The 26,282-nt window shown below is 42.9% G+C and overlaps 1 protein-coding gene across 1 annotated transcript; it reads left to right on the top strand.

The window, feature by feature from the left end:
* The first annotated feature begins 562 nt into the window (after positions 1–562).
* On the top strand, positions 563–25,708 carry LOC311147778 (acetyl-coenzyme A synthetase, cytoplasmic-like). The gene is made up of 18 exons (XM_084184555.1): positions 563–1,537; positions 4,061–4,256; positions 11,284–11,479; positions 11,748–11,820; positions 12,493–12,568; positions 12,980–13,151; positions 13,594–13,641; positions 15,151–15,288; positions 15,511–15,681; positions 16,259–16,392; positions 17,382–17,514; positions 20,051–20,107; positions 20,231–20,311; positions 20,464–20,572; positions 20,755–20,823; positions 22,920–23,096; positions 23,288–23,362; positions 23,478–25,708. Exons 1-18 carry the CDS (start codon positions 1,411–1,413, stop codon positions 23,603–23,605), a joined length of 2,160 nt encoding a protein of 719 aa, XP_084040681.1. The 5' UTR covers positions 563–1,410; the 3' UTR covers positions 23,606–25,708.
* Positions 25,709–26,282: the final 574 nt, after the last annotated feature.

Below are 26,282 nucleotides of genomic sequence, written 5' to 3'. Positions count from 1 at the left end.
ACTCTTATTATGTAGGCGTCATAACTAGTCATAAAATAACTGTTGTGGTAGGTTTTGTGGGTTTTGACACTCTTATGTAGGTGTCATAACCAGCCATAAAATAACGCAATATATGTCACAATAGGTCTAAATATGTGTCATGACAGTGTTATGACCATATTATGACAGGTTATGACAAGTTATGTCCGCTGTTATGACATATTATGACATGGTTATGACCGTGTCATAAAGTGTGATGATGCTGGGTGTCAAGTAAAGTCTTACCAAAAAGTGTTAGCTAACATGGCTAATTGAGGGACTGTCAGTGACTGACATAACAAGAGAAAAACTGCTGTTGCACAACCAAATTTCGAAATTGAACCTGGTGTATTGTACTATTCTTACTCTCAATAGTAAATTGAGACCCCGACTGAGTTTCTAAAAAATAAATAAAGTGGCGGTGGTTGTTGAAAATTCTGACACTCGGTCCCTTTAAAACCTGCGTTCTCCTCAAATATGATTGGCTGTCGCGTTTGTGGGTCAAATGGAGTTCACCTCTGCGCTCTTCCTTCGCGTTGTCTCTGCAGTCGAAGGAACGAGGATTTGGACGAACCGTAGACCACTCCACTTCAGGGCAAAACTGATATTTTTGCAGATAAAAATGTCATGTTTCAGTATGAATGCAATCGTTTTTATTTGAATGGAAGAAGGGTATATAAAGTCAAGTGGTGTCCGACCTAGCACGTCGAACAGAAAGGCCTTGTCTCGCAAGTCCCAAGTTATTCTTATTTGCTTTCTAACGTTACTTTCCTAGCTGCTAGGGAGCTATTGTATGGTGCTAGCTAGCTAAAACTTACAAGGATTTGAAGTCTAGCCAGCTCGCGAGACTCTGGTCTAACTGAAAACGCAGTTACATCGAAACTTTTTGCAAAGCAAAAAGTTGCTTATATTTGAGCTTAGCTATTTTCTAACAAGAGGTGGCTAGCTGATGTAGGTTAGGTAGTTAGCTGCTAGCTCGTTTCTTTGGGTTCCACTGCCTAGCAATATTGATTGAATGTGCAACCACCAGCTAACGTTAGCTAGCTGGCTTGTTTGACATAGTTAACTAGCTGTCATTTTCTCAATCACTAACTACATTGCTTCTTTAGCTACTATTCTAAGCATTAACGTGGAAGTAGCTAGTAGGAGGCTAAAGAAGGATCCTCAGTCAAACAAGGAAGTAAATTAATTTAGCTAACTAGCCATTGTTTTTGTGCCAGACAAATGAGAGCGTGACTTGCTTTGTACGTTGCTAGAGCTGCAGTGGGCACGAGCAAATAGCACAATTTATCCTCAATACCATTCTAGATAACTTTGCTATCTGTCCCGCATTTCGACAGCTAATCGATAGTTAGGATAGCTAGCTAGTTAGCCAGCTGACTCGAGGGCAAAATGATTCCAGACAAAGCACCGAAGGAGGACGTTTTTCATGCAGGAGGAGACTTGAAGAAGAACGCTCATGTACCCAACTTTGAGAACTACAAAGAACTCTACCAGAAATCTATTGAAAATCCAGATGGTAGGTTTATCTACAAATACACTTATCAAAGCCTTGTCAACAACTTGTGGAAATAAGTGTTGCATGAACAAACACCTTTCACTTCTATTTTTACAATTGTTTTGCCTCTTGTCTTACAAGAAGCTAAAATGACTATGTATGCTGATTGCACCTACAGCCAGTGAGTTCACTGACGCTTAACAAGGAGTTAGTTTCAGAATGGGTAATTAACAATAAACTGGTCTTAAATGCATCTAAAAAACCAAAAGCATTGTATTTGGTTCAAAGCATTATCTTAGACCTAAACCTCAGCTGGAGTTGTGCATAAAGGGTGTGACCATTGAACAACTTGAAGAAGTTGAACTTCTAGGAGTAACATTGGATGGTCAGTTATCATGGTCAAGTCATATTAACAAAGTTGTTGTGAAGATGGGGAGAGGTATGTCTGTTTATAAAAATACGTTCTGTGTTTTTGACACAAAGATCAACTGTACTAGTTGTTCAGGCCCTGATCTTGTCCCATCTTGATTATTGTCCGGTAATATTGTAAGGTGCAGAAAAGAAAGACCTAGCAGCACACCTTGCCCTTAACTGCACACCAAGAAATAACAACAACCATGCGTGATAGTCTTTCATGGTTGAGGAGAAATTAACTACTTCTGGTCGTTTTTAAGAAAAATGTGTGAAAATGCCTAACCCCTTGTATAATATACAGTGCCTTCGGGAAAGTATTCAGACCACTTTACTTTTTCCACCTTTTGTTACGTTACAGACTTATTCTAAAATGGATTAATACAAATAATCCTCAGCAATCTACACACAATAACCCATAATGACAAAGCGAAAACAGGTTTTTAGAAATGTTTGCAAATTTATTTAAAAAAAACCCAGATACCTTATTTACATTTTTACATACATAAGTATTCAGACCCTTTGCTATGGGACTTGAAATTGCTATGGGACTTGAAATTGAGCTCAGGTACATCCTGTTTCCATTAATCATCCTTGATGTTTCTAAAACTTGATTGGAGTCCACCTGTGGTAAATTCAATTGATTGGACATGATTTGTAAAGGCACACACCTGTATATATAAGGTCCCACAGTTGACAGTGCATGTCAGAGCAAAACCCAAGCCATGAGGTCGAAGGAATTGTTCGTAGAGCTCCGAGACAGGATTGTGTCGAGGCACAGATCTGGGGAAGGGTACCAAAACATTTCTGCAGCATTGAAGGTCCCCAAGAACACAGTGGCCTCCATCATTCTTGAATGGAAAACTGAGCAATCGGGGGAGAAGGGCCTTGGTCAGGGATGTGACCAAGAACCCGATGGTCATTCTGACAGAGCTCTAGAGTTCCTCTGTGGAGATGGGAGAACCTTCCAGAAGGACAACCATCTCTGCAGCACTCCATCAATCAGGCCTTTATGGTAGAGTGGCTAGACGGAAGCCACTCTTCAGTTAAAGGCACATGACAGCTCGCTTGGAGTTTGCCAAAAGGCACCTAAAGACTCTGACCATGAGAAACAAGTTTCTCTGGTCTGATGAAACCAAGATTGAACTCTTTGGCCTGAATGCCAAGCGTCACGTCTGGAGGAAACCTGGCACCATCCCTACGGTGAAGCATGGTGGTGGCAGCATCATGCTGTGGGGGATGTTTTTCAGCAGCAGGGACTGGGAGACATGATCGAGGGAAAGATGAACGGAGTAAAGTACAGGGAGATCCTTGATGAAAAGCTTATCCAGAGCGCTCAGGTCCTCCGACTGGGGTGAAGGTTCACCTTCCAACAGGACAACAACCCTAAGTACCCAGCAAAGACAACGCAGGAGTGGCTTCGGGACAAGTCTCTGAATGTTCTTGAGTGGCCCAGCCAGAGGCCGGACTTGAACCCGATCAAACATCTCTGGAGAGATTTTAAAATAGCTGTGCAGCGACGCTCCCCATCCAACCTGACAGAGCTTGAGAGGATCTGCAGAGAAGAATGGGAGAACCTCCCAAAAACAGGGGTGCCAAGCTTGTAGCGTCATACCCAAGAAGACTCGAGGCTGTAATCGCTGCCAAAGGTGCGTCAACAAAGTACTGAGTAAAGGGTCTGAATACTTGTGTAAATGTCATTTCCATTTTTTGTTTTATACATTTGCAAAAATTCCAATAAGACTCTTATTTTGTTTTTTTAAATTTAGAATTGAATGTAATATCTTATGTTCTTGTCTGTAACTGTTCTGTACTTTGTTGTGTATTTATGTTTTATGTGGACCCAAGGAAGAGTAGCTGCTGCATGTGCAGTAGCTAATGGGGAACCTAACAAACTAAACTTATGGATAAGGATAGCTAGCCTACATCATGCAGTAATGTTTTTTATCTGTCTAACACGGATGGCAATTCATGAGTGTTTAAACATTTGGTAATGTGACAAGAAATGGGTGTGTCTGACATTTCTGTGCTTCCTGGTGGTGGAGGCTGCAGGTGGCCTTGCATGATTGTCCCATTCAACCACCAGCTAGTTAGTGGTCATCATAATGGCTCATCATTTCTTCCTTATTCCAGAGTTCTGGGGTGACATTGCAAAAGAATTCTACTGGAAGTCGACGCACACGGGCCAGTTCTTGGACTACAACTTTGACGTGACGAAGGGGGAGATCTACATCAAGTGCATGGAGGGGGCCACCACCAACATCTGCTACAACGTCCTTGACCGCAACGTTCACGAGAGGAAGCTTGGGGACAAAGTGGCATTCTACTGGTCAGTGTGTGTGTGTGTGTCAAGTGGGATTATGGAGGTTGTCAAAGCACACTCTTGTTGGCCGTTCTATGGTCCTCTGCTTGAGGGGGTGCCCCTCGGGAACAATGGGATGGAATGCTAGGAGAGGAGGCTAAATGGTTCAACAGTGATACTCGGTCCTTCGTCTCTGGCCTCATTTGATATGACTAATGCTCATGATTTTTTCCCCCTTCTTTGTGAAGCTAGCCCCAGGTCAAAGATGTCCCCATGAATGAATAGTGAATCCATGAGGATGAATGTGCTGGATGGGTTATTTAGGGATGTGGTAGCTATTTGTGTGTTATGTTGGTATAAGAGAGCTTTGAAGTTGAGATGCAAAAATACACTTATAAAATTGGTTGTTTGGATCCTGGCTGCTGGTTGGACAAGCAGCATTCCAAGCCTTTCTGTATTGGGGTCGCAGACACACCAATGCCTGCTAATAGTTCAATCTGAAAATTATCACTGCGCCTCCATAAGAATATCATTTTCATGTTGCTGTCCGAATCATCTCTTGTATTTATCTCAACTCGCACATTATTTCCAGTTGCTTCCAGCCTAGCATTTCGTTTGGTACAGCGGGGCTTAATTAATATACCGGTAAGCCTTGTTGTCTGCATGTCCGATTTCGGAAACAATGTTTCACTTTTTAATTTAGATCTCTGTAGTACCGAAGACAGGCTCAAACTGCTTCTCCAATAAAAATCCCAGATCCCACTTGTAGGCGACGTTGGCTAGCAAAGCTCATGCGTAGAAACACGTAATCGGGTCTAACGGTTGTCTCGCGCCGAACAGCACATCAAATCAAAGGCACTCGTTCGATATAAAGTTATTTTTGACAAAAATGAAAACCTTTCACAAGGTTGGAGTAATAACATGTTCAACTACTCAAATCTAGGTTGTACCTTTTTAGATTGAGAAGATTACAACTGAGTAAGAATTTTTAACTTCTCTCATTGACTTCTCAAACCTGGTCTGTTTGGCAAGCGTTCCCGGAAGTCTTGCAATGTTGTGCCTCTGGGTTTAGAGTGAATGGTTCCCAGACAAACTTTTTCTGAGACGGTCGCAATAACGCATCAACGTCATTATCATGGACATATCCAAGTAAATGTCAATATAAACAAAGCTCAAATACATGAAAATGCATGAATACAGTCACAGGTAAATGGGTTGACTGGCCGAACAATGCCATTTACCTATGACTGTTCATGATACAGCACTGCCTCTTGTGCCTTATTGGTTAATTATAGTCTTTGCTCACCCCGTGAACCACACCAGACTGTGGGTCATTTAGACCACAAGGAGATGTCATGTATGTACAGTATGCTGCAGTTTTGACATAATAAAGTGCTCTGTAGTCTCAATGCAGTGGTATACGGACACCAAGCTCCCAGTCACATCAAAGTTGAATTCATTTAGGTGTCTGCGTGTCTTATCTTGCAAATTGTCTCACAGTTATTGGCTAATGATGAACATCATTAGGCCTACACTTGACTTGAACTGCGTACTAGGGTGACTGAGGTCTCAACTCTGATTTTAGAAAACTGACTTCACACTACAGATGTTTTCACTACTAGAATTTTGAAGTGTATTCCTTGCCGACAGGCTACTCATCACAATGGTTAAAGTTAGGAGAGATTTTGCTTCACTTCCAAAGTTCTGTCTTGCGTTGTTGTAGCTTAAAATGCCGTACTCTCTGCAGTGTCTTTCAGTCATGACTTCTCAAGTGTGAAATATCTGTCCCATCAGTTCCTATTTATACCATTAGTTTGGCCCTGCTTCTCATCTTATTCAGTCCTTTCTTTAGGAATTCCGTTTTAGTCTCGGACTGATGTTGTAATAGGCAAGCCTATCGTCTGTTGCTAGGCTACATTAGCTGTTTTGTCCCTAAATGCTTGTTATGTTTATTCTGTGCTGATGTAGGAACTAGGCAGGCCTGGTTTTTTTCTGTCCTCTGCCAACCTCTACAACAGTGTTGGAGTGTTTGTCATCTGTACTTTGACATCTTGACCGTGAGTGCTGAAAGTGTATTTATAGGACTGGGTGTCTTGACTCGTGTGTGTGTGTGTGTGTGTGTGTGTGTGTGTGTGTTTCGCCACACTGTCACCACCATTGGGAGGGGAACTAGTTGGATGACCTTGACCTACCAGCAGTCGTGTGAGACTCTGCCAGAGAGCAGAGTCAAGCTCATAAATAAACATACATCTAAAAGGGAACAGTGGGCAGTCTGTTGAGAAATCAATGTTGTGTGAAAGCAGAGCTTTGCATGGGTCTTTTCGTCCTTGCACATACACCATTGCGAGATAACACAGTGGCTCTCTACAGTATCTGGCAGGCCTATTGCTTCTCAATCTAAATTCACAGCCAGACCCACAAGCTCTCTTTCCTTTAGATTTCCTGTTATACACAGCCTAATAGGTTTTGTCCCTAATTGCCCTACATTTTACTGTAGTTCGTTATGATTATTCTGTGCTGATGGAGGTACAGTTGAATTGTTTCTGTCCTCTGCCAACCTCTACAACAGTGTTGGAGTATTTCATCTGTACTTTGACTTCTTGACCGTGAGTGCTGAAAGTGTATTTATAGGACTGGGTGTGTTTCGCCACACCCATGGGGAGGGGAAATTAAGCTAACATATGGAATTGTTTTAAGATGGTCACACCATGGATCATTTAGCTATTTGATTTAGCATTTTAGGACCCCTTTAGGTATCCATATTTGTTATAAAATATTGAATTTGACCTTTACTGCTATAGCCCATAGAAACTCGTTGAATAACACATTCATAAATGGCAAAAGAGGCGGTCAACTAAATCACAAGGAATAAGGTTTTGAAGTGTCTGTCCTATATCTAGGAGATATGAGAAAGCTCAGGAATTATTATATTTAAAAAATGGACACATTTTAACCCCTTTTTAGGGGGGGCGCAACTACTTTTTTTTAAACCGGTACTGGTTTACCTTTAGATGAGAAACGGATAACCCCATCGTGTTCCTGAGTCTCCACTTTCCATAGTGGGGTCATATTAGTTTGTAGCCCAAACGGTTCGGACGCTGCAGACAGAAGTTGGCACATCAGCGGTACTGACTTCAGACGAGTCCCATGACACTATTGGGGGTGGTAGAACAAAACGGAGAACACCATCATGTTGGTGAGTGTTATCTTTCCATAGAGTGGTCATATTCATTTGTAGGCCGAACCATTCGGACACTACAGACATTTTCGTGAGAAGACTGATTTTCGGGGTGTCTCCTGGTCTGACAAACAGCGCTGTAGCTCTGCCACTTTCCACTGCAGATGCGGAAGGCCAACAAAGGCGGATGCAGTGGATTGAGACTCAGACCATACAAAAAAAACATATCTCTAGCTTAAACAGACGGATTGTGATTTTAAAATGATGTTAATTAGATAGACTCGCGGGTCAATCGACTCTAGGGTGTTTAAGTAGTCTATTGTGGTTATTTGAGCATAATGTAGGCCGGGGGGGGGGCACAAAAAAAACTAACTCATGAGGGGCTGCAGTGGCTCGTGGGTCTGCGTACCCACATCCATACCCACACATGCAGTCAGAGCCGGCCCTAGCCTTGCGAGTAAAACATCTTAGCGGCCCCCCCTCTTGACAGCGAAGAGAGAATTGATGTTTTACAGCGAATTTCCTGCAATTCTACACATTTTTCCATAGGGTGGAGACAAATGTTTGCAGTTTTTAATATGATATCTGATGATCAATGGGGCCCACACGGTAATTGGTAATTCGACCATTCTTACTACAAGTTTAGATGGCTGATCGCTACACTACTAACTTATCGATTTGAAACATTTTAGCTGACATGGGCTAATTGAATGACTGACATAACAAAAGAAAAACTGATGCACAACCACATTTTTTAGATTGCGCCTTGTGTATTCTATTATTCTAACTCTCAACAGTGAGTTGAGACCCCGACTGAGTTCCAGGAATTGATCCGCGGGCCATAGGTTGAGATATATATATATATATATATACACACACAGTGGGGAGAACAAGTATTTGATACACTGCCGATTTTGCAGGTTTTCCTACCACAAAGCATGTAGAGGTCTGTCATTTTTATCATAGGTACACTTCAACTGTGAGAGACGGAATCTAAAACACAAATCCAGAAAATCACATTGTATGATTTGTAAGTAATTAATTTGCATTTTATTGCATGACATAAGTATTTGATACATCAGAAAAGCAGAACTTAATATTTGGTACAGAAACCTTTGTTTGCAATTACAGAGATCATACGTTTCCTGTAGGTCTTGACCAGGTTTGCACATACTGCAGCAGGGATTTTGGCCCACTCCTCCATACAGACCTCCAGATCCTTCAGGTTTCGGGACTGTCGCTGGGCAATACAGACTTTCAGCTCCCTCCAAAGATTTTCTATTGGGTTCAGGTCTGGAGACTGGCTAGGCCACTCCAGGACCTTGAGATGCTTCTTACGGAGCCACTCCTTAGTTGCCCTGGCTGTGTGTTTCGGGTCGTTGTCATGCTGGAAGACCCAGCCACGACCCATCTTCAATGCTCTTACTGAGGGAAGGAGGTTGTTGGCAAAGATCTCGCGATACATGGCCCCATCCATCCTCCCCTCAATACGGTGCAGTCGTCCTGTCCCCTTTGCAGAAAAGCATCCCCAAAGAATGATGTTTCCACCTCCATGCTTCACGGTTGGGATGGTGTTCTTGGGGTTATACTCATCCTTCTTCTTCCTCCAAACATGGCGAGTGGAGTTTAGACCAAAAAGCTATATTTTTGTCTCATCAGACCACATGACCTTCTCCCATTCCTCCTCTGGATCATCCAGATGGTCATTGGCAAACTTCAGACGGGCCTGGACATGCGCTGGCTTGAGCAGGGGGACCTTGCGTGCGCTGCAGGATTTTAATCCATGACGGTGTAGTGTGTTACTAATGATTTTCTTTGAGACTGTGGTCCCAGCTCTCTTCAGGTCATTGACCAGGTCCTGCCGTGTAGTTCTGGGCTGATCCCTCACCTTCCTCATGATCATTGATGCCCCACGAGGTGAGATCTTGCATGGAGCCCCAGACCGAGGGTGATTGACCGTCATCTTGAACTTCTTCCATTTTCTAATAATTGCGCCAACAGTTGTTGCCTTCTCACCAAGCCATAACATTTCCACGTGGATATAGCTGTTGACATCTATGATAGCATACAATAGCCAATATGTGGTGTTCAATGTAGGCCTACACTTTTTTACAACGTTATGCATGGCTTGACATTAAGCATTTTAGGAATGATGCTTTACTTGTCCGAAAGCTCAAATCACGATAATAATAATAATAATAAGAAATGATAGGTGACTGGAAATTGCACTATTGTGTTATATTACAAATGTACATTAATTGTTATTATTATTACCATACAAAGAATCATACAAAAATGTATGCTACCCTCTGCCTATTAGCTTATTTGCAAATGTTTGCCCCTTTTTAAGAATAAAGCTCGCTTTTCAAAGACTAATGTACAAATGTTGTGCTCTTGTAGGAAGCAATGACTCCCCCATTGCTGACCAAAATTTGCTATAACTGGGCTAGTAACTAACTAGCAAATAATATCAGCAAATGTATGAAAAAAATAATGTATGCACTCACTAACTGTAAGTCGCTCTGGATAAGAGCGTCTGCTAAATGACTAAAATGTAAACATGTGCAAACGTTGCTGCATGCGTCTCTGGTAGCCTAGTGGTTAAGCGCGTTGGACCAGTAGCCGCAAGGTCGTTGATTCGAAACCCCGGAATGAAAAATCTGTATGTGCCCTTGAGCAAGGCACTTAACCCTAATTGCTCCTGTAAGTCGCTCTGGATAAGAGCATTTGCTAAATTACGTAAATGTAAAATTCTGTGATCTCAGGTGATGGAAAGACAGCTCGTGCTGTGAAATCAAACAAGGCTACTCCGGTGCGCTCCTCAGCCTACAACATTCTTTACAACTCTGTCTTGAAGTTAGGTTTGGTTTGGTTTGTTGCACCAATTTCCACAGCGGAGGAAAAGTTGATCTGTATAAAGCCAGGAAAGATGGTGTACCTTTTTATCAAGTTCAATCTCTTGCGTCTTTGTGCGGGCTGGCAATTCTTCAGCGCGGGACTGCTCCAGGAGCTGCGCGGCCATGCGCACACACAGCTTAGAGGGAACATTTGTCACGTGGCGTTGGCTAGTTTTATATTGTCAGTTATTTTATCATCAGTTCCATCTAGCCTTGTGTAAGATTAAGCAATCTGAGTTTCACAATCTGCTTTCCACCCTCCCATGAAAGTATGTTTCAGCATGGCACAGTGATTGCTATCCTTGGGCAGAATGTGGGCTAAATGGGTGAACTTGATAAGTGACCTTTGCTCTGACTTTCAGCAGTCTCTAGGCGCTCCTGTTATGGGCCAGTGTTCACACATAGAGGAATGACAGGGCCAACTGTGTTAGGAGGGACAGAGTACTTTAACAGAGACACAAATATACCCAGTAACCACGCTTTAGTGCACACTCTGCCGTCTTAAGAGCTTGTCCTTAGAGTTTACCATTCATGCGTTTCTCATTTAAGAGGAGATTTCAAGAGACAAACTCCAGAGCTCAGGCACATTGCTGATTTTAAAGTAGAGGCACAATGTCAGTTTATTACAGCAACCTTCAGCACATGAGACTTAGCTAGAATTGATCCACCATGAATATTAGCTTTGTGAGCATGTTGGTGTGAGTGAATGTTTTGAGTCTGAGTATAAATCAGTGGTTTAGTTTCAATGCTTATTTTCAGATCATACTCTTTTGGGATAATGTCTATACCATATAACTCCTGTCCTTTTCGGTTGGGTTTATTTAGGAAACACTGTGTGTGTTAAGTCAGAATTTAAATAGAACACTACAATGGACATTGGCATCCCGGCAACATGACTAAAACTATGGCCATCTTGGTCAGGAAAACGTTAGTTCTACAAACATTATGTATGATATCTCTGTTGTTGGTCCCATCACAGGGAAGGGAATGAGCCTGGCGACGTGATGACAGTGACCTACAGAGAGCTGCTCCAGCAGGTGTGCCAGTTTGCCAACGTGCTCAAGTCCCAGGGGGTGAAGAAGGGCGACCGCGTGTCCATTTACATGCCCATGGTGGTGGAGCTGGTAGTGGCCATGCTGGCCTGTGTCCGCATCGGGGCCGTGCACTCAATCGTGGTGAGTAGCTAACAGCCACCATTTCAACCATGTCTGGATGAGGCCTATAGGCACATATCATACCAGCCTGATTTAGACTCAGACTTAAGCCACTTAAGTGCTAAGTGGATGGAATAGCCATTTTACCAGTTTTTCCTCATACAGATTTTGAAGGAACAAATCTTTCAACCCACACCCTACAAGGCAACCAGAACAGGCAAACACTTATGCGCACACCGCACAGTGTATTTGATTAGTGTACTTGTGTTTTGATTTGTGTGCTTCCCAGTTTGCAGGCTTTTCGGCAGAGTCGCTGTGCGAGAGGATCCTGAACTCCCAGTGCTCGTTGCTGATCACGGCCGGTGAGACTGCAAACTAAGCTGCAGTAACAATGAAACTCTTATTAGATGGATTATAGTGCCATAGGTTATCCCAAAACCTTCTAATCCACAGTGTTAATTAGCCATACTTTATTCTGCTCATAGTGAGAGAGCCCAGTGTATAGGCGGACTGCATCACTCTACAGATTTGGATTTGGAGTGACGCTAATCGGATAACTGCCATAACCATAACCTCTTTAGAGGGGTCCCATTGTGTGTGACAGTGGGGTTGTCATGGGCAATTTCTCCCCACTGATAAAGACTGTTGCCAGGGGGAATGAAAGTAATTAAAAATTTTGCACATTAGCGAAGTCTGCTGGATGCTATTCAATTATACTAAAACCCAGACGTGCATTTTATGATCGTTTGACATCTGAAAACACTCAATACTAAAATGTTTTGCCTCTTAGCTATAAATATAATCGAAGACGGAATCATTCCTTTTCGTAGTCAGTGGATTTCAAAATATCAATATGAAAATTGTTCCCAGGCTGTGACGGGTTCATGCCAATTCACTGAGTCACATCTTACAGTACCAGTAACGTCCTGTCGATGGCAATAACTGCCCTGCGTTTCTCTCATTGATCGGTATGCACCCTTTCACCTCATCTATTCTGAACTTCCCCAACCCTGTCATGCCCCCCCCTCTCTCAGATGGTTTCTACAGAGGAGATAAGCTGATCAACCTGAAGGTGATCGCTGACGACGCGCTGCAGAAATGCAGAGACAAGTAAGGACCAAGCCCTTCTTGAAGTACTGTTCTATCTGACTAGCTCACAGGAGGTTGGTGGCACCTTAATTGGGGAGGACGGGCTCAAAATATCAATATGAAAATTGATATTTTGAGTTTGATGCCATTCCATGTGCCATGTGTTTGATGCCATTCCATTCGCTCCTTTCCAGCCATTATTATAAGCTGGCCTCCACTGGACTAGCTAGTCGCATTTACACACTTCTTCTCTGTTTGCCGTTCCTGAAGAGATGATGCTGGTTTGTCTTGTATTTCCAGCAACACATGCCCATGCTTGCCTCCATTAGGTATCTCTTCTGTATGTTCATGTGAATCACGACTCTCACCTTTCTTCTACTTCCTCGTCTTCCTACTCTTTCCCACTCCCCCCCCCTCTTCTCCGTCTGTCAGGAGTTTCCCAGTTCAGAGGTGTATCGTGCTAAAACATCTGTCCAAGGAGGTGGAGGCCACTCACCTGGTCTCCGAGTCCCCCCCTCCCACTCACCTGGTCTCCGAGTCCCCCCCTCCCACTCACCTGGTCTCCGAGTCCCCCCCTCCCAAGCGGCCCTGTCCTGACCTGCAGGTGAGACCAGCATCAGAAGCCCCACTGTCCTATTCATTAGGGCAAACCATGGTAAAATGTTTTGCAATGGAAAATAAAAATGGGTGTTTATTAACAAGTTCAGGTAGTGCCTCCATTTTCTTCCAGTTGGTGCCTAATGATTACAACCCATTTGTTCATAGGACAGGTCTCTCACCTTTACCACATGCTACTGTTTAGTTAATAAAGGCTTAAGTTGTTATCCCTTTAACGTTAACTCCCTCCTTTGTTTGTTTTTCACTTGTATCTCCTGAAACAGTTCAAGCTTTTGCCGCCTTCTTCCTTGGTGTTTGTATAAGATGAAAAGTATACATTGTCCCTCTGCAAAGCCTGTACGGCTTTGTCTCAGATGTCATGGTTCAAATGACATGAAGCCACCCTTTTTATGTCTGTTGAAATAACCGTTTCTATTAACCCCTTCTAGCAGGAGAAACAGAAAGACAGAGTAAAGAAAATCCGTCCCGTCCCGCAGGTATTTCAGATTTCCCTGAGCTTGAATTTTCTCAATTTCCTTTTCTTCTTAACACCTTTCTGTCTGATCCTCTTCTCAGCGGTAGCCTAACCCTGGGGGTCGATCCTATAGTAACACCCTAACTGCTGTGTCTAGAGGATCTCTCTCTGTCGGAGCGTGACTGTGGTCTTACTAACAGCACTCTGCTCACAACTGGTCCCGTACCTTATCTCTGCCTGGCTTTAGCCTTTTACTTTTAGCTATACTTAAGATACGCTTGTTGGGTTGAAATTGACCTGAAAGCAACACTGAAGAATAAACATTGACTAGAAGCTTTCAGATGGAAGGTAATTGACCCCTGACTCACCATGTAGATGTAGTGTATCAACACTGACCTCTCATGCCGTCAGTGGGGCCTTTCGTCTCCTGCTATAGTTAAAGTCCGTCTTTTTCGTACTGGGATTGTGCAGCACTGTCAATATACACTGAGTGTACAAAACATAAGGAACACCTGCTCTTTCCATGAGACTGACCAGGTGAAAGTTATGATCCCTTGTTAAATCCACTTCACTCAGTGTAGATGAAGGGGAGGAGACAGGTTGAAGAAGGATTTTTAAGCCTTGGTACAATTGAGACATGGATTGTGTATGTGTGCCATTCAGAGGGTGAATGGGCAAGACAAAAGATTTAAGTGGCTTTGAATGGGTATGGTAGTAGATGCCAGGCACGCCGGTTTGAGTATGTCAAGAACTGCAACACTGCTGGGTTTGTCACGCTCAACAGTTTCCCTGGTGTATCAAGAATGGTCCACCACCCAAAGGACATCAAGCCAACTTGACACAACTGTGGGAAGCATTGGAGTCAAAATGGGCCAGCATCCCTGTGGAACGCTTTCGACTCCTTGTAGAGTCCATGCCCCGATGAATTGAGGCATACCCAATATTTTGTACTCGGTGTATATCAGTATATGTGCAACGCTATCAATGTGATGCACATATATATGGCATATTTCAGAAATACTATGGCGGTACAAGTTGGCTGAAAACGCAGGGCCCTACCCATAGTTTAAGAACATCTGTACAGTATATTTCATTAACCCCACCCATATAGTGACCTTTAACCCCCAAGAACAGCAGTTTGGGAGATGCATTTGATTATGAACTCTGAAAGTTACATTATTTGCTAACTTCTCTCACCGTTGTTTCAGACTGCTCAAGTGTATACAATGCTGATTCACTTATTCTCTCATTTGTTCTCGTCTGTCTTAGCTTGTCTGAGCGGCATGTTTGATTTGAGCTAACATTCTGACTTCTGATTAAGTGATTAAAAGTATTTAGACTTCTTCCTACTGCTTAATACGAGTGTTATCAGTTAGGCTTGGATGTTGCACTTCACTGAATAGAATCAGTTGGGTTCATCTTTTATTGTTGATTCGGTCTCTCTCAAGGGCTGTAAACATTCAGCTATCCTTGTCACCCGGTCAGTCATTCTGTGTGGTTTTACCAGTGTGTGTGTGTGTGGTTCTGCCAGGTGCCGTGGAACCCTGAGGTGGATCGGTGCTGGCACAGCTTACTGAGTAATATGTCTGAGGAGTGCGAGCCAGAGTGGTGTGACTCTGAGGACCCCCTCTTCATCCTCTACACCAGCGGATCCACCGGGAAACCCAAGGTACACATTATCACATGCAAGCAATTTCACTACGTTTCTGTCTCTCTGTGCGCCTGTCTCTCCACTCGGAAACCTAAAATACACGTCTTTATCTTTCTCGGTCACGTTTTTGTTTGCCTCCCCCCCCCCCCCTCTGTCTCCTAGGTTTTTGCACTCTGTTTTTTCTGTCTTCACATGCACATCAATGCTGCTGTCATGATCATGTGTGTCTCTTCTCAACAGGGTGTGCTCCACACAGTCAGTGGCTATATGCTCTATGTGGCCACCACCTTCAAGCTGGTGTTTGACTACCAGCCTGACGACGTGTACTGGTGTACGGCCGACATCGGCTGGATCACAGGCCACTCCTACATCACCTATGGACCCCTGGCCAACGGTGCCACCAGCGTCCTGGTGAGTGGAGGGCCACAGGCTTACTGCTGTCATTTAGGGGAGGGAGGGCTGTGTCTGAAATGATACATTATTCCGTTTGGTCTCTGGTGCACTATATAGGGAATAGGGTGCCATTTGGGACGCCCAGAGGCTTTTTGTGATTAATATGATATACTTATCATTGCTATTCTGGGCTTCCACTTATATTGAAAGAAGGCTGTCAAATTTTGTGCAACAGGATTATAATGTCATATGATTTTAAATGGTGTCAAAAACATCCATAGTCCATTTTGACAAACTGTAAAGAGATATGTTATAACCAAGTCATGGTTTTATTGTGACTCATCTCATACAGCTACTCATTAAAATGTATTCTCATAAAACATGTGTATAAACAAGGAGGGGAGCGATCAAAGGAGATGTTATTTTCCACCTCGACTTCCTCATGTAGTTGAGACAGCATTCTCTTTGATATCAGACAGCCAATGATGACTTAGTTTATGATCATAGAGTTGTGTTCACATAATCTGACTCTGTTTTGTTGTCAATATGTGACTGCCTCTGACTCTGTTGTGATGTGAATCTGATCGGTTTACAGTTCGAGGGTCTGCCCACCTACCCAGACGTGAGCCGCATGTGGGAGATAGTGGACAAGTACCAAGTTACCAAGTTCTACACGGCGCCCACAGCCATCCGCCTCCTCATGAAGTATGGCAGCGAGCCCGTCCAGAAGTGAGTCTCTACACACTTGGCTCATCCACCCTGTTTCTAACCAGGATTGTGTTCATTAGGGCACACTGTAGCAAAATGTTTTGCAACAGAAAACAAAACTGTTCTAATTGGACAGTACCTCCTGGTTTGACCCTGTTTCAACAATTTCTGCCCTATTGAAAACGACCCAGGCCTGAATATGACAGGACTTCATACAGCAAAAGCGTCACTATCTACAGATGGGACTATTGAGTGCTCCATCTGCTTAAATGTGTTACTTTTTATTATTTTTTACTTTAGTTTATTTTGTAAATATTTTCTTAACTCTTTCTTGAACTGCATTGTTGGTTAAGGGCTTGTAAGTAAGCATTTCATGGTAAGGTCTACACCTGTTGTATTTGGCACATGTGACAAAGTTTGATTTGATCCTTTAAGTACATCTACTGTGTAGACGGTCTGTCTTTGCCCTCTGTATATACTGCTATATACACAAGTGTTGGCAAATGCCTGCATGTTTGGTTTTGTCCTTTTGTGTGAGGCTATGGGAGTGTGTCTTCCAGGTTAACATGTTCCCTCCCCGTGTGTGTCAGGTACAGTCGTGAGTCTCTGAAGGTGCTGGGGACGGTGGGGGAGCCCATCAACCCGGAGGCGTGGCAGTGGTACAGGTTAACATGTTCCCTCCCCGTGTGTGTCAGGTACAGTCGTGAGTCTCTGAAGGTGCTGGGGACGGTGGGGGAGCCCATCAACCCGGAGGCGTGGCAGTGGTACAGGTTAACATGTTCCCTCCCCGTGTGTGTCAGGTACAGTCGTGAGTCTCTGAAGGTGCTGGGGACGGTGGGGGAGCCCATCAACCCGGAGGCGTGGCAGTGGTACAGGTTAACATGTTCCCTCCCCGTGTGTGTCAGGTACAGTCGTGAGTCTCTGAAGGTGCTGGGGACGGTGGGGGAGCCCATCAACCCGGAGGCGTGGCAGTGGTACAGGTTAACATGTTCCCTCCCCGTGTGTGTCAGGTACAGTCGTGAGTCTCTGAAGGTGCTGGGGACGGTGGGGGAGCCCATCAACCCGGAGGCGTGGCAGTGGTACTACAGCGTGGTGGGGGAGAAGAGGTGCCCCGTGGTCGACACCTTCTGGCAGACTGAGACCGTCAGTACCCACTTATTTGTTTATCATGTAATGTTACTGAATAGATTTTAAATACATTGAAGAAATGGATGCGTTTATTGAATGTATTTTATTAGGATCCCCATTAGCTACATCCAAAGCTGCAGCTACTCCTCCTAAGGTCCACACAAAACATGACATAATTCAAAACATGAATACACAATTACAGGACAGAACTACATAAATGGACATAATACATAACATTAACAGACAGGTACAGAACTACATGTGACCCTATTCATTTTATGAATGGCTCCACCCAGTGTGATTCTTGTTCATCAACTGAATAGCTCATGAACCAGCGGAAACTCCATGTTAAGGGGACTTTATTCATTTTATGAATAAATCCAAAGGCCACGCACTATACCTTCGCTAACCCTTTAACGGCGTCACTGTGTGCTTAGGGTCGTTGTCCTGTTGGAAGGTGAACCTTCACCCTAGTCTGAGGTCCTGAGCGCTTTTGGGCAGGTTTTCATCAATAATTTGCTCCGTTCATCTTTCCATCGATCCTGACTAGTCTCCCAGTCCCTGCTGCTGAAAAACATCCCCACAGCATGATAACTCCAAGCGGGCTGTCATGTGCCTTTTCCTGAGGAGTGGCTTCCGTCTGGCCACTCTACCATAAAGGCCTGATTGATGGAGTGCTGCAGAGATGGTTGTCCTTCTGGAAGGTTCTCCCACCTCCACAGAGGTGACCATCAGGTTCTTGGTCACCTCCCTGACCCAGGCCATTCTCCCCCGATTGCTCAGTTTGGTCGGGCGGCCAGCTCTACGAAGAGTCTTGGTGGTTCCAAACTTCTTCCGTTTAAGATTGGAGGCTACTGTGTTCTCTGGGACCTTCAATGCTGCAGAATATTTTTGGTACCCTTCGCCAGATCTGTGCCTCGACACAATCCTGTTTCGGAGCTCTACGGACAATTCCTTCGACCTCATGGCTTGGTTTTTGCTCTGACATGCACATGCCTTTCCAAATCATGTCCAATCAATTGAATTTACCACAGGTGGACTCCAATCAATTTGTAGAAACATCTCAAGGATGATCAATGGAAACAGGATGCACCTGAGATTTAATTCAGTCTCATAGCAAAGGGTCTGAATACTTATGTAAATAAGGTATTTCTAAAAACCTGTTTTCACTTTGTCATTATGGGGTATTGTGTGTAGATTGATGAGGAAAAACATTTTATTTAATCAATTTTAGAATAAGGCTGTAATGTAACAATGTGGAAAAAGTCAAGGGGTCTGAATACCTTCCGAATGCACTGTATATAACATTCTATTGGTTGCAAGAATTTTGTATAAGCCATACGTTTGCATAATATCTAACAAGGAGAGCGAGGGTAGGAAAAAATATGAAACAACAATGCACGTTCTGTCTGAATGACTCAAATCCGCCCATAGTTTGAAAAGTGAGAATGCACACACACCCGCACTGATCAAATCAAATGTTATTTGCCACATGCGCCGAATACAACAGGTGTAAACATTACAGTGAAATGCTTACTTACAAGCCCTTAACCAACAATGCAGTTTTTTAAAGAAAAAATGTAAAATTAAAAGTGTTAATTAAGCAAAATTTAAAGCAAATAGCTAAAGAGCAGCTTTCTTGGTCCATTAACATGCAGGAAGATTCTTAGGTAGCTAAACCTATTGCCAAACTTTTATTTAGGATTTTGAAAACACTTCCTCCTTTCCCTATTACGATAATCATCTAATCCGATTACTAACTGTCAATTTCCGGATACGATTGCGGCTGGTCAGATCAGCACACCAGTAAATAGCTAACGTTACACCGCATGTCTGATGGCTCATTGCCGAAATTGTAACCAGCTAACGTTAGCTAGCTATGTTGGCTATTAGCTCACATCTGATATCTTAGCACCGTGTTTATCTAGCCAGCTAGCTAGCATAGTAATCTTTGCTAACATGTTACATAGCTATCTGCTTAGCTAGCTTGCTGCTTAGCTAGCTTGCTTATTGCATGCATGTCCGGGCACGTCGACACGAGCCTTATTATTAGTGAATTCAACTAAACTAATATTTGCAACAGGAGTTCGATTTTGGTCACTGTCAATTCATACGTTTCTCAATACTGCACCTTTCTGTTGGAGAATGAGCTAGCTTACTGCTGATTTTCCAAGATAGACATTCCTCGACATTGTGCAGTGCTCGCCGGTGGCTCTGCCAGGTGCTGAGTGGCGACTGGTATAGCAGCAGTTTTGCTATGCAGAGGGACTATCGGCATAGCTGATAGAGAAGGGCCAATAGACTAGAAAAGGCCAATATCCGCCCGATATATCGGCTCGGCCGATTATCGGTCGTTCTCTAAATTCAGCACACATAGAGAGACACAGGCTTTGTGTCTATTTGTAAAAATAGAAAACAATAACACGGCATCGACATCTCTCTTCTGTTTCTGTCACTGTCACTGTAAACTGTAAATAGTGAAAAGGGTAGTTTCATTTTGTCAGTTTTGTGTGTGTGACTGAATCTCTCTTCCCATTCGGTCTTCTCTCAGGGTGGCCACGTGTTGACTCCTCTACCTGCTGCCACACCATTGAAGCCTGGCTCTGCTGTAAGTGTTATGTTCATACTATCAAGTCCTCCATTCCTGCCCACTAAGATGCTGCCTGCCTCCTGTCATTATGAGGGCAGAGTTGGTCTAATTTGCTCTCTGTTTTTTCCCTTCCACCACCAGACCTTTCCTTTCTTTGGAGTTGTCCCAGCCATTTTGAATGAGTCTGGGGAGGAGCTGGAGGGACCATGCGAGGGTTACCTGGTAAGAAAACTGTTAGAAATTACCCAATACTTTCATTTAGCTGCAAACGTTAGATTAATTCTCACTGCAATATGTTGTCGGCATTTGATTAATTGGATCTTCAATGCTTTTGTTTTACTTTGGACATCCTTGCATCTTGTACCCCTCCCCAGGTGTTCAAACAGCCATGGCCAGGAGTCATGAGGACTGTGTATGGAAACCACCAGAGGTTTGAGACCACCTATTTCAAGAAATTCCCTGGATACTACGTCACTGGTGATGGTAAGATGAGTCTAACATGGTCCTGAGCACCATCATGACTGATGTTTATAGAATACCGCACACATTTACCATATGTATTCTTTAAGTGGCATCATATTATAGACTTCCAATTTGTTTTATGTATACTTGTTTAAATCAAGACCCTCTGTAAACGGCACTTATGTATTAACGTTTCCCCCCAGGTTGCCGTAGGGACAAGGATGGGTACTACTGGATCACAGGGAGGATGGATGACATGTTGAATGTCTCAGGTCAGTACTATCTGCTGGAGCTCTGTGAAATATAATGCGTAGTGTTGGAATGTCTGTACTGTGTGGTCTCTTGTTCTGCCATCTGCGCTACTGCTAATGGTGGAATTCCCCTTTGTGTTGTAGAACATATTACATTACTACTACTACTGCTGGGCACTTTCAACAAAACACCCTTTCAAAGGCCCTTCCACTGTACATACAATATACCAGGGATAATCAAGTACTATTTGAGAAGATCCGGTCACAAAATTGTCCTAGGTGGCAAAGGTCTAGATGGATATTGTCATTTATTGGGGTAGTAACAAACCCCCACCTCGCGGCTTCGCAGATACAATTTCCTGCAATTTGACACATTTTGCCATGTCTTGTGTGTTCATTTGTGACCCACCACCTGGAAACAGTCCTATGTAGCAACATTTTAAATGGAGTTTTTTACATTGGATAAAAGTAGAGACTCAGAGCTAGAAAATTGTATATAATACACTGCAGTTGAGGAACAATGGGAAAGTCATTCTGATTTGAAAGTTTATAAACTTCTAACCCCACTTTTGAGAAAATGACCCGTGAATGTTTTGGTACATCTACTGGAGAGCTCTTCTTTGTCTACACCCATTCAGCATCTTTCACACCATCATAAGCCTTAGACCCACCCATCTCTTTAAGGATTCACAGTGTAGTAAACAACCAAAGATCTCAAGACTAAAAGTGGTGAAAGTAGTTGCAAAAAGTAGTACAAATACACTTTATCTCGTCCTTGGCCTATATCCTAATCTGACTTTGGTGCAGGTTATGTTCTTCACATTACCATCTCTGGTAAACACGCACTATATCAAATAAAATCAGTTTATTTGTCACATGCACAGGATACAGGTGTAAACGGTATTTTGTTTAGACATGTAGCTAGCTAAACAATTAACCATAATCCCAACTCTAATGCAGAGTTCCAAACAACAAGGAACTCTGAAATCTCTGACTTCAGTGCGTTCAAAACAACTCGGGAAGAATCTATTTGAACGGTCATCCAACTCGGAATTCCAACTCGGGAACTCTGGCCTCTTTCTAGAGCTCTGACTTTCCAAACTGAAGATCACTGACGTCATGATTTGAACTCTTATTTTTCGCAGATGTTTTGAAGACGGCAATACTACCATGCAGGTAGATAAAGCTAACCAACTAGGTTCAATGTTAGCTAGCTAGCAAACATTAGGCTATAACTAGCAACTCAAATGGATTTCTGAGATACTAATAATATTACTACACAGATCATACACGAAACGTCAGCTAGTGAGCCAGCCAGTAATGAAAATGACTTTCTGACTAAATTAGAAATGGATAATATCTGAAAATGTAGGTAGACTCTTACCCGTATATTTTTTTTACATTTTAGTCATTTAGCAGATGCTCTTATCCAGAGCGACTTACAGTTAGTGAGTGCATAAATTATATTTTTTTCATACTGGTCCCCGTGGGAAACGAACCCACAACCCTCTACCAACTGAGCTACACGGGACCATATACATGGGTGAACGCTTCTCCCCCTCTGTCATGGAGACCCTTAGTTAGAAGATGGAATCCGGAGACAGGGGTTTTATACAACGTCCTTCTGCGTTCTCTTTTGGACTCTCCGCATTTGGCAATCATCTCTCTGCTTCCACTGGACATTCCACTGATTTCGAAACAGGTCAACTTTTTCCATGACAACGACACTGTTTCTTCCCACCACTGTCATCAGAAGACTCTACAATGTCTGGTTCAATTCAAATGTTTTTAACTAAATCTGGGATTTCGTCATTGTCTGATTCATTTTCAGAATCATGAATAGTGTTCTGCTGTTGTGAAATATTAGTTAGTTAGTCTTCCAGGAAGATCTGACTGATGATAATGTTAAATTCTCCAGCACTAAAATATGATTCAGAGATAGGTAGACTGTTATTGTACTATATTCCTGTCATTGGACTGTATGCTTATCTGGGTCGTGTTAAGTAGGGCACACGGTAGCAAAATATTTTGCTACAGAAAATGAATATCTGTGTTGGACAAATCTAGCTAGTACCTCCCCGTTTCTAAACGTTTTCTCCCTACTGAACACACCCCAGGTCATCTGCTGAGCACAGCAGAGGTGGAGTCAGCCCTGGGAGAGCACGCGGCGGTGGCCGAGGCAGCGGTGGTGAGCCGGCTGCACCCTGTCAAGGGGGAGAGTCTCTACTGCTTTGTCACGCTCACGGATGGAGTCAGTTTCAACTGCACCCTGGAGGCCGAGCTAAAAAAACAAGGTGTTTGCATGCGTGTGTGCGTGTTAGGCCAAGTACTGTCACTGAACATGACAAAGGGGATTATCCTGCAAGGCACCATCCTTGTTATATGCATCTCAAGAGACAATAGGTTCTTGTGTTGAAGCAGATGTATTATAACTGGAATTGAGGATGTTCAGATGACTAATGCTGTGTATTATCTGTTGTGACAGTAAGAGAGAAGATTGGTGCCATTGCCACCCCCGACTTCATACAGAATGCCCCAAGCCTTCCCAAGACCAGATCAGGTGAGAGGGTAGCACATATGATGCAACATTTTACACTATGATATCAAAGCTGTACTGAATGAGAGCTAGTAATTGCGTTAATGACCAAATTGCCTTTCTTCTTCTCTGTATACAGGTAAGATCATGCGGCGCGTGCTACGTAAGATTGCCCGTAATGAGCGGGACCTGGGCGACGTGTCCACGCTAGCTGACTCTTCGGTCATCGAGCAGCTCTTCCTGAACCGATGCTGTGGCGCAGTGTGAGCTTCTACCTGCAGAGGGAGCCAGAGAGCCCTGCCGGGTAAAACAGGAAGGAAGGGGAGGAAGAGTTGCAGAAGAAGGAGATTCATACATTGAACTGTAGAGCCTTCACTGTGGGGCTCAAGCCAACACGGGGTTAGCGGAAACACAACATATCCCTCTAGTTTGTCAGGAGTTCCATTCTCCCCAGTTATAAAGTACAGTTGATGTACTATTGGATTCAAAAGTTTGCTTTTTTCCATTTGAACAATGTAGACTTTTGTCATTTTGTTTTGTTTCTTTGCAGCTTGACATAGGATCGCTATGTATGTTTGTGTCTGCATGCTTGAAATGTTTTAAATTGTATTTTCTACTCCCTCTGTAATCTAGAGACAGAGGGAGTTTGTTAGTGTGTACTAGCAGAACACTGTCTAATTCACATCTCCTTTCCTCTCTTTAGTCTGTGAGTGTGGGATGATTGTACTAGAAAGAAAATGTAAGGTCACATTTTGAAAAAAACAACTCAATGATGCATAAACCCTTTATGATACCTACCTACTGGACGTCAACGACAACGGGCCGGTGTTTAAGGTGGTGTATCCCCCGGTGGTGTGGGAGAACATTGCTGTCATTCATTAGCAAATGTCATGGGGAACGAAAGGGGGACTGAAGGGTTATATTACCGTTTATGTCATAGGACTTTGCTTATAAATGATTATGTAGTTCTAATGAAGACATAATGAAATCCTTTACAAGTTGTTTATTTAAAAGAGTGACCTAACATAAAATGCAGGACCCATTTAGATGTTTGTAATTTTATTTATGGCAAAACTGTCATTGTGTTCATGTGCCAACATAACATTGAAACTGGATGTTATAGTTATGTCGGTAAAAAAAAAAATGGTTTTGAAATAATTTGTATCTTCTCACACAACTTCTGGTATTAGGGCCTGGGTGAAAATGTTTTTACGTTTTGTCATTTTATCTTTTTGTTGCCCCTTTGTATCAAAGTGACATGCAATAACTCACTTTAAATTGACTGACTGCTTCATGTGCTCTGTTTTAATGGTCATTATTTTGGAGAAAAAAAACCTGGGTTGTATTCACTAGGCACTAAACTGTAGAAAACAAACTGAAACGGGGATGGACTACTTGGACTTGTCCAATAAGAAATGCTACATTTTTGTTCTCTTGCAAAATGTTAAATGTTTTCTGTTGCATTCCCTAATGAATACAACCCTGTCCTGGGCATGTTGGAGTGCTGTAATCGTTTTATTCATTCACCTGCATCTCTCATCTCGCACCTCTTTGTGTAGTTTGTCTTGACCGTTCTTACGTTCTCCAGTAGATGGTGCTATAACATGTATTTTCTGAAATCCTCAGGTTCCTCACTACTACTAATTATTTTCCCTGTAGTGTTCTTCTCTATAGCCAGTTTGATCTGTCAGTCAGCAGACAGTTCAATGCATATTATATGCACACAATGATAGACCTATATTGTGTCCAGTTATAAGACCTGCAGAACAAGATCTTTGGGTATCTGACTGAACGTGACATGATGAAATGCATGGATGTGATGTTATTGTTTAGTTAGAAGCAGAATACTCTAGGAGACATGAGTGTCACAGAAATACTGATTTATGCTTTGCTGCCTGTCAAAACAATTCCTATCTTTCTCGTCGATAATTTAGCGTTTTCTGCTGTAATTGGCATTATTTTTGTTCCAAGGGCACTTCGAGACATTATCATAAGATGAGTAAAAAAAGTATTTAATCGTTCCCTGTTTTTTTTAGTATGGCATCCTTTTTTCATGTAGTCTGACTTGGTCAGAAAATAACGTATTATTTAAAAGTGTGAATTTATTAAAGAATACCGGTATGCTGCTGCTTTTTGTGTGTACATACGTCTTGGCCAGGTCATTGTAAATGAGAATTGGTTTTCAATTGACTTATCTGGTTAAATAAAGGTAAAAATAAAAAGCGTACTGTCTGGCTTGTAGAATTGTAGTAGCTGCCCAAATGTTCTGTGTATTTGTTCATGCTCTGTTTCATCAACTGCCTATTTTACTGGAAGCCACTAGACAGTATCTTCTACGATGAATACATATATTAATGATCCACTACTGCATCATTGTGTTCGGCTCACTTATTGATTCCTTCTCAGATTTCCCCTAGAATGGAAATTATCTGTTTGAGTGGAAACAGCACCACCCTCAAGGTTGGCAGTGTTGGAGTATCGATAAGACTTGGGAAGCCTTTGTCATTGTGTGTAGACTGGAGGGAGGGTATACTCTATGAATACATTGGTATTGATTCTTCAACTGATGTATTTTTCCATTTAGTCTTTGTAATACAAATCATGCTTATCAAGTATAGAAATTAAATATGCACTTGTATGATATGCCACGTTGCTCAGTAACATGAACCATCTGCTGCCAATGGGGATGGCTGGGACTGAATAATTGATGGTGTTGTGCTTGGTTTTGGGGCAGGGGGACGCTGGACTATTCATGTCCAGTAGCATGTTTGTTCATATTTATCTCGATCACCTCCATCTCAGTGTTGATCAGGGATGTGAACAACACTAACGACGCTATGGTCTTTTATCACATGGACAGGTGAAGCTAAGGGGTTTGTCCTTGTTTTGGGGGTTGTGTGTGAGGTTGTGTTTGTGTGCCGCATGCGTGTGAACTAAAATAACG

Source organism: Coregonus lavaretus (genome assembly GCF_964263955.1).
Source record: "Coregonus lavaretus genome assembly, chromosome: 20".
Taxonomy (NCBI): domain Eukaryota; kingdom Metazoa; phylum Chordata; class Actinopteri; order Salmoniformes; family Salmonidae; genus Coregonus; species Coregonus lavaretus.
Note: the sequence above shows the minus strand (reverse complement) of the source record. Positions and strands in the feature narration are given on the sequence as shown.

Coding starts and splice junctions, on each gene's coding strand:
- LOC311147778 (XM_084184555.1), top strand. CDS start 1,411: ATGATTCCAGACAAAGCACCGAAGGAGGACGTTTTTCATGCAGGAGGA. Junction 13,642..15,150: donor AAATCCGTCCCGTCCCGCAG/GTATTTCAGATT, acceptor TGGTTCTGCCAG/GTGCCGTGGAACCCTGAGGT. Junction 23,097..23,287: donor GGCCGAGCTAAAAAAACAAG/GTGTTTGCATGC, acceptor CTGTTGTGACAG/TAAGAGAGAAGATTGGTGCC.